The sequence below is a fragment of the Nannospalax galili genome, unplaced genomic scaffold (assembly GCF_000622305.1).
Source record: "Nannospalax galili isolate Female #2095 unplaced genomic scaffold, S.galili_v1.0 scaffold1812, whole genome shotgun sequence".
Classification (NCBI taxonomy): Eukaryota; Metazoa; Chordata; class Mammalia; order Rodentia; family Spalacidae; genus Nannospalax; species Nannospalax galili.
In genome coordinates, this window is record NW_008331838.1 from 7,685 (window position 1) to 15,824 (window position 8,140).

At 41.9% G+C, this 8,140-nt stretch overlaps 1 protein-coding gene across 1 annotated transcript; it reads right to left on the reverse strand.

Moving 5' to 3' along the window:
- Nucleotides 1–5,543: 5,543 nt before the first annotated feature.
- LOC103729038 (olfactory receptor 2AK2-like) lies at nt 5,544–6,465 on the reverse strand. Its single transcript, XM_008827008.1, is given in 2 exon segments — nt 5,544–6,170; nt 6,172–6,465. Coding segments are annotated over 2 exon segments (921 nt in total).
- Nucleotides 6,466–8,140: the final 1,675 nt, after the last annotated feature.

Sequence of the window (8,140 nt, forward strand, 5' to 3'; positions counted from 1 at the left end):
CACTTCTGTTGCATTTCTGCATTCTTCCTCAAACCCTTCCCATGATTTCCATGCCAGAGTTTTTGAAGGGTCATCAGGAGGTGGCGCTGAAGGCTTAGGGCTCTTGGGCCAAAAGCATACCTTTAAGGCCAAAGTAATAGGGTTGAACTCCAGCGGCGGATCAACCCCCAATTGAACATGTTCCCATGTATCCCCAGTAAAAACATTAGCCCCAAGTAGCCAGGGAGCCAAATGAATCACATCTGCCCAAACCTTTTGAGCTACGGGATCTGACAGATCCAATCCCCTGCTTTTAAGCATATCTCTCAGCGCTTTAAGTGCCAGGTCCTCAGACTTAAAAGTTCCGTCACCCATCTTTCCAGGTCTTGCTTACCCCAAACTTCCCGATTGGCCCCAATACATTTCTCTTCTTTCTTTCTTTTCTTCTTTTCACCTTCCTTCGAATGCCACACTAGGCACCAGTTGCCAGGGGTTCGAGCCAGCGACCCCCACACAGTGATGATTGGGGATGAGTAAGCATGCCAATCGCCAGCCCACACCGCCCCCAGTACCGGGACCACTCAGGTGCAACGGGGAGCCTAGTCAAGCAGGGACTCATTTATTGCAGGTGTTACAGAGCTTATAAAGGCACTTGGAACTACCCCCTCCCCCCCTGAGGGTGTATTTTAAGGATGGTCACGCGCTGATCATGCACTCCTCAGCAGTGTGGAAGTATTCTTCAGACTTTCAAAGCAAGTCAGGCCGTGCCCCAGTAACTTCCTTTCGGACTTCTGCAAGGTGGGGCCTTTAGGTCCCCACAAATTCTAAAGTGAAACCATCTGGGCCTGGGCTTTTTTTAGACAGGAGGTTTTGTATTACTATTTCAATTTCCTTATTTGTTATGGGTCTGTTTAGGCTGTTTATCTCCCCTTAGTTTAACTTTGGTGGTGGCCATGATTTTAGAAATTCATCTATTTCTTTTAGGTTTTCAAATTTAATGGAGCATAGATTTTTAAAGAATTCCCTTACAATGTTTTAGATTTTTTTTTTTTTGGTGTCTGTTGTGATGTTTCCCCTTTCATCTCCTATTTTGTTGACTTGGATTTGCTCTTTCTTTCTTTTGGTTAACTGGGCTAAGCATCTATCTATCTTGTTTAACCTTTCAAAGAACCAGCTCTTAGATTCATTGATTTTTTTTGTATTGTTTTCTTTGTTTCTATTTCTTTGATTTCTGCTCTGATTTTTGTTATTTCTTCTCATCTACTAGGTTTGGGGTTGATTTGTTCTTGCCTTTCCAAAGTATTGAGTTGTACTGTCAAGTCATTTACATGTGCTCTTTCTGATTTTTTAAAAAAATATTTTATTTATTATTTTTGTTTTATGTTATGAGAGTATTGCCTGCATGATGTCCCAGAGGTTTTGTTGTGTCATGGTCTCATTTTCATTTTGTTCCATGAACACTTTTTTTTCTTTCTTAATTTCTTCTTTAACCCATTCGTGATTCAGGAGTGTGCTGTTTAATCCCCATGAGTTCGTGTATTTGCTAGAGCTTCTTTTGCTGTTGATTATAAGCTTTATTGCACTGTGGTCTGACCGAAGGCATGGAATTATTTCAATTTTTTGTGTTTTTTATTTAGATTTGTTTTGTGCCCCAGAATGTGGTCAGTTTTAGAATACATGCATAAGCTGCTGAGTAGAAAGTATATCCTTTGGTGGTTGGGTGGAATATTCTGTGTATATATTTTTAGGTCCATTTCATGTAGTATGTCATTTAATTCGGATGTCTCTCTGTTTATTCTTTGTCCAGTAAACCTGTCTATCGAAGAAAGTGGGGTATTAAATTCACCCACTATCACTGAGTTGGTGTCAATCTCTGTGTTATAGTCCTGGACTACTGATTTTATGAAGTTGGGTGCTCCAGAGATTGGTGCATAAGTGTTCATTATTGTAATATCTTCTTGGTCAAAATTGTTCCTTTGATTAGAATGAAGTAGCCTTTCTTACCTCTTCTGATGAGTTTTAATTTGAAATCTATTTTGTCAGACCCAGAAAGGCAAACATTGCATGTTCTTTCTTATAATTGGGTGCTAGCTTTGAATCCTTAGATATGCATGTTTCAATTGGAAACTTCATAGATGTCAGGAAATTAGTTAATGGCTATGGAGGGGGGACTTCTTGGGAGGGAGGGATGGCAGAATGCAGTAACATAAAGGAGGAAAGACAATACTTGATTAGGAAGTGTTAAATGAGGTGGGGGGTGGGAGGCAGGGCAGAGGAAGGAGTGTGAGGAGGGATACCTAACCTTAAACCTTCTATAGTAGTAGGTTTCCATAACGTACTACTATAGAAGCTTCCTAAATATATACATGTATAAATAAAAAGAGATTAAAGGTAGTTACCCTGTAACAGATGGACATCATCCCTACCAGACACCATAAGCTAGCAAAGGAAAAGCCCAATGCTAGGAATGGATTCCCTCATCTGAAGATGTTGACAAGGGGTCCCACAGATCCTCAAATAATACTGGCCATTGTCCCCACTCTTGATGACCCACAAGAACTTGTCAATAAAAGCCTATTGCTGAAGACAGTACATGCATGAGTTGTAGAACAAACAAGGAGAAGTCAGGCTGATACTGACTTCAAAGCTTCTTCACTACTGACTAGCTTTCATAATGCTGGAAGATGCTAATGCATGCTCCTGGAAGCGAGGGGTGATCATCAACCTTTCACAGTTGTGAATCCTATGAGATACAAGTGGCCTGGCAAGATACATCTACTGATACAATGATGGCACCAGTGTTATGAGAATAACCAATCACTTTCTGACTAGATTTGAGGTTCACTTCAGAAGATGGAGCCCATAACTGACACTGATATTAGGACTAGGAACCTGTGGCTAGATAGGTCACAGGTTATAGTGGAGAACCTACTAATATTATTCCTCTAAATAGCCATAATATCAAGCCAACTCTTAATGACTTATTGTTATACTCATAGATTAATATATCTCTCAGCTCTCACCAGAGAAACTCCCTCATACAGCAGATGATGATTAACACAGAGACCCAAAGCTTGCCAATGTGCAGAGAATAAGAGACTGCAGAGTGCTTATCCCTGAATAGGACACCTATATCAAGCCTCTTGCCTCCCAAGGCTCAGGGATCATTGTAGAAGAGGGGGCAGAAAGAATATAGGAGCCATGGATGGTAGAGGACCACAAAGAAAATTTTCAAGACAGCTGGTGAACTCATGGTGGTTCAGCATGTGGTGGCAGCATGCAGAAGTCCCATGTGATCTCATGCCAATACAATTGCACATAGAAGTAGGGAAGTGGATCAGAAACACCAACCCCAACTGCAGAACTCCTGGCAACTGATTGCTGCAGAGAAATGGGAGAGTCAGTCTTCTTTAAGAGTGTGACTCTGGGTAGGTTAACTGGCTCCAGTGGATGGACTCATAGCAAAGAACACTTGGGAACACAAGTTTGATTCAGGAGGCCTTAAAAAATAATTATATATGTATATAAAGGAGTTCATAAAATCAGGCAGAGAAGGTCTAAATATTGTCAAAATAAACTCTGTGGATGGATGTGGTAGCACAGACCTTCAATATCAGCACTCAGGAGTCAGAGGCAGAAGGATGTGAGTTTAAGAACAGCCCTAGATACATATTGAGTTCCAGGCCAGCTGGAGCTACAGGGAAACCCTGTGCCAAAAATTAATAAATAGCCCCAAACCTCAACCAAAATATATTGTATGAAATTCACAAAAATTCAATTAAAAAAGCAATTAAATATTGAGGGTAAAAATGTTGCAAGTGAATAATTGAAACAAAGATTAACATTTATTACTTTAATTTTCACTCAAATGACATGTCCTGAATGGTGAACGGAAGAGTAACTATGGGGCTGGAGAGACGGCTCAGTGGTTCAGAGCATGGGCTGCTCTTACAGAGGACCCAGGCTCGGTTCCCAGCACCCACAAGGTGGCTAACAGCTGACCATAACTTGATCCAATGCCTCTGTTGTCTTCTGTGGGCTTTGCAAGCATGAGTGAGCTTTGCAGGCAAGACACTTGTACATGTGAAAGAAAAATGAATAAAATACTTTTATAATAGAGTAACTAATATTTCCTGTCCATTTCCTTTTCCTGATTCAAAATTGAACATTTTTTGTTGTTTGAGAATATTAATGTCAAATTAAGGGAAAGATTCATTTTGGTGGTTTTCAGGAGATGTTTGCCCCCATAGGTTTATATATTTGAACATTTTTCTCCCCCAGATGGTAGTGCTATTTCTAGAGGTTAAATAAGTGGCCTTGCTGGAGGAAGTGCACGGGGGGGGGGGGGCTTTGGTGGTGCATAGCCTGGTCCCTCTTCCAGGTTTCCTCTCTCTGTTTCCTGCACGTGTTTGAAGATGCAGGCTACCAGCTTTCTGCTCCAGTTGCCTCCTGCCACGCGTCCCTCACATGATGGACTCTTCCCCCTCTAGAATGGTCGCCAAATAAATTCTTCCTTCTTTAAGTTGTCTTGGTCATGATGTTTTATGACAGCAACAGAAAAGTAACTAATATACTCATATTCTTTAAATAAACATATTCAGGGAAGTTCCATAAAATAATATTAGTGCTCTCAGTATTTGCTGTGTATCTACTGGGGGCAAAACACAGAAATAGTCTATGGACTTCTAAAACAAAATCAGACTAGGTCTGTTTTCCAAAATGTTAATTTCTAGTCTTCACCATGGGCATGCATTGTTGTTGGGAGATCTACATAGTGGTGTTTATGGATTGAGGCAGTGTGCAGACTGACAGATCCATTGACAATGGTTATTACAAGTGGCTAGTGAATTGAGGGGAAGGGTATCAGTAAAGGGGAATGGGTGTGATGTCATTAGACAGCTTTATAAGCGTCACATGCAAGCATGAAAGCACACACGGAAATGTCCCCTTTCCAGCATCTCAAAATTCTCCTTCAAGTGACTAGAGTGCAAAAACACACACGTAGGGAATAATAATGCCTTCCGTAAGATGAACAATAATAAAGGGGAATGGGTGTGATGTCATTAGACAGCTTTATAAGCGTCACAGTTCTTATACACTTGTTAATAGCCATGCAAGCATGAAAGCACATACGAAAATGTCCCCTTTCCAGCACTTCAAAATTCTCCTTCAAGTGACTAGAATGCAAAAACACACACGTAGGGAATAATAATGCCTTCCGTAAGATGAACAATAAAATATTCGACATTTGTAGGGAAATCTGCACAAATACAGCTGTCTTCATGAACTGCAGAAATACCTCTCTCACCAGAGCCCAGGGCCCAAGGCTTGGCAAACCCTTCATTTTGCTCTTTTCTCAGAACCAACGATCCAATGCAGTGTCAGCGCCCTGGGACATGGAGAGGACAGTGCTGTGTGCTGTCACTTCATTATTTACCCTGTCTTGGTGAGCAGCTGGGGTCTCTGGCTTTTGACCAGAAGGTCCATCTTGACATCTTACCCAGATCAGCTTTAAAATTGGTCAATGAGTCACCTCAAAACCATATTTTCTGCACCGTTACCCATCATCCCATTTGTCTCCTCAGAGCCCCCAGGACCTCCTTGTTTCGTAGGCTGTAGATGAACGGGTTCAGTACAGGGGTAACGATTGAATAGATGACTGCGACCACTTTGTCCCGGGCAGGAGAGTGCAAGGAGTGTGGCTGGGTGTAGGTGGAGAGACCAGTTGTATAGAAAAGGCCGGCGGCAGTCAGGTGGGAGGAGCAGGTGGACAAGGCTTTCGTCTGCCCCTTCGCAGAGCCCATGTGGAATATGACAACCAGCACCCGAGCATAGGAAGCCAGAATGGCCAGGAAGGGCAGCAGGAGAAAGATAAGGCCACTCATGGTGACAGTGTGCTCATACTGGGACGTGTCCTCACACACCAGGGGCAGGAGAGACGGAATCTCACAGAAAAAGTGGTTAATGTGTGCAGATCTGCAGAACGGAAGCTGAAACACATAGAGCGTGTGCACCAGGGCGATGATGGAGCTGCTGCTCCAGGCGCAGGTGACCATGCAGCCACAGGCCTTCCTGCTCATGAGCACAGGGTAGTGCAGGGGCCGGCAGACGGCTATGTAGCGGTCATAGGACATGAAGCCCAGCAGGAGGGCTTCAGACGCACCCAGGGTCAAGAACACAAAGGTTTGGATTCTCACAGCCCAGAAAGGAAATGGTCCTGGAGCCGGACAGGAAGTTGGCCGCCATCTTGGGCACGGTGGTGGAGATGTACATCATGTCGATGATGGAGAGTTGGCTGAGGAGGAAGTACATGGGGGAGTGGAGTCTGCGGTCCAGGCGGATGAGGTGGACCAGCGTGACGTTCCCCATCACAGCCACTGCAAAGAGGATGGCAATGACGGCAAAGAGCAGAGTGTCCGCGGGGCCATAGTGGAAAAGGCCCACCAGGGTGAAATCTGCGCCCAGGCTGAGATTTCCTGTCTCCATGGCTTCAACGGAACCATCGAAGCAGATGCAATCCGGACAGCCCAAGTGCTGGTGGAGACTGCTCATTTAATTCAGGGATTCCCTTTTCCCTCTTGTAGTCAGTCTCATGTGTGATAGCTCCAAGGTTTTCCTTTTCAAGGTCTTCATAGGTGATATGAAAATCATGATCTTTCAGAATTTCAAAATTAAAATGCAAGCACCAATAAATCAATTCATTTATTTGGGACCAGCCCCAATACCCTTGCAGTAACCTCCATCCCACTCCAAGGTTGCTGCACCTCACTGTGCTAATAAACACAGTCCACATGGTTTGTTGAGGTCAGATGTGGTCACTTTCCCTTCTATGTTCCTGTCTTCTGCGCTTTAAAACCTAACAGCATCTACTAAAAGAGTTTTAAAAGTTATTTTTATTTATTCCAATTATCTAAACATGTAATAATTACACGTACTATTCGGAGACTTTGTACCACTTCAGTGCTTGCCTGCAAAACGCACTCAGTAAATCAGAGCAAATCCCTTTGCCCTCTTCTAGTCATTCTCTTTTGACATCTGGAAGCGCCTCCTTTTCAAGGTCAAATTCCAGCTGGAGAAATGAAAATAAAGATTTTACCAGCTGAAAAATTAAAATGAAAGCAATAATCAGTTATTTCCTTTGATTTTTTTTAAAACCACTTTCTTCTTAGTAGATTCTCTAGGCTGAGAACTGGAGCTGAGATCTCTCTGTTCTCTCATCCATGTGAACAACTTAGCACAGCAGTGCTGATCAGATAGAGAGAAATGACTAATGATGTTTCCTTCACTTTTGTTTAATTATATTGATTAAATAGTAAGGAAGGCTATCAAAGCATTCCATAGAAGTAGTACTGCCGTCCTGCTGAGTTAGCCAGAGTTAACAAATTCCTCTAAACTTTAGGAGAAAATATACAATGCGATAACGTACATAAAGGTGAATTGGTTAAATATAAAAGTATTTTTAAAAATTCTTGGACTGAGATATTACACAAGGAATCATTAAATCAAAACTACAGAAATGAAATTTTTCTTTGGCCGACACGAAGCCTGGCATCTCTGTATTCCCAAAGCAAACGATGTCCTGTTGACTGCGTGTTCTATGCCTTAAAAGACCGGGTGAAAGGGTCTGGATTGGTTTCAAGTTTCTTGGCATTTATTTGACATTGACCACGTGACTCACTCATCATTCCTGAAATGCAAAGATAGTTGAATTATTACAATTGGAATGAAAAAATAATAATATAGAACTTTAGTAAGTGAGCGAAATGAAAGACCTATAAAACTGAAGTGGAACTTGTACATGAGTGATTCGTGAAAATGAAAACAGGGATCTGCTAAGGCTCTACATGAATCTACACTATCATTAGCTAATGACATTAGCTATGAAATTATCTGGGAACAGTTATATTTAGATTGTGGTCAAATATACACTTACATATTTTTTCTTAAACATACAAGGTTGATATTTTTAAACTATATGATTATCTTGAACTTTTATCACTTTAGGGACTGACAGTTTTACTTTCCTCATAAACACATAAAATTTCTGGACTCAGTAACTTAATGTGAAATGCCTCTTGGAAACCAACTTGACAGAGTTTGGGGTTTTTCTCAGAAGAACTTGAAGTAACACAGTATAAAAGAAGAAAAAGGGACTTAAGAT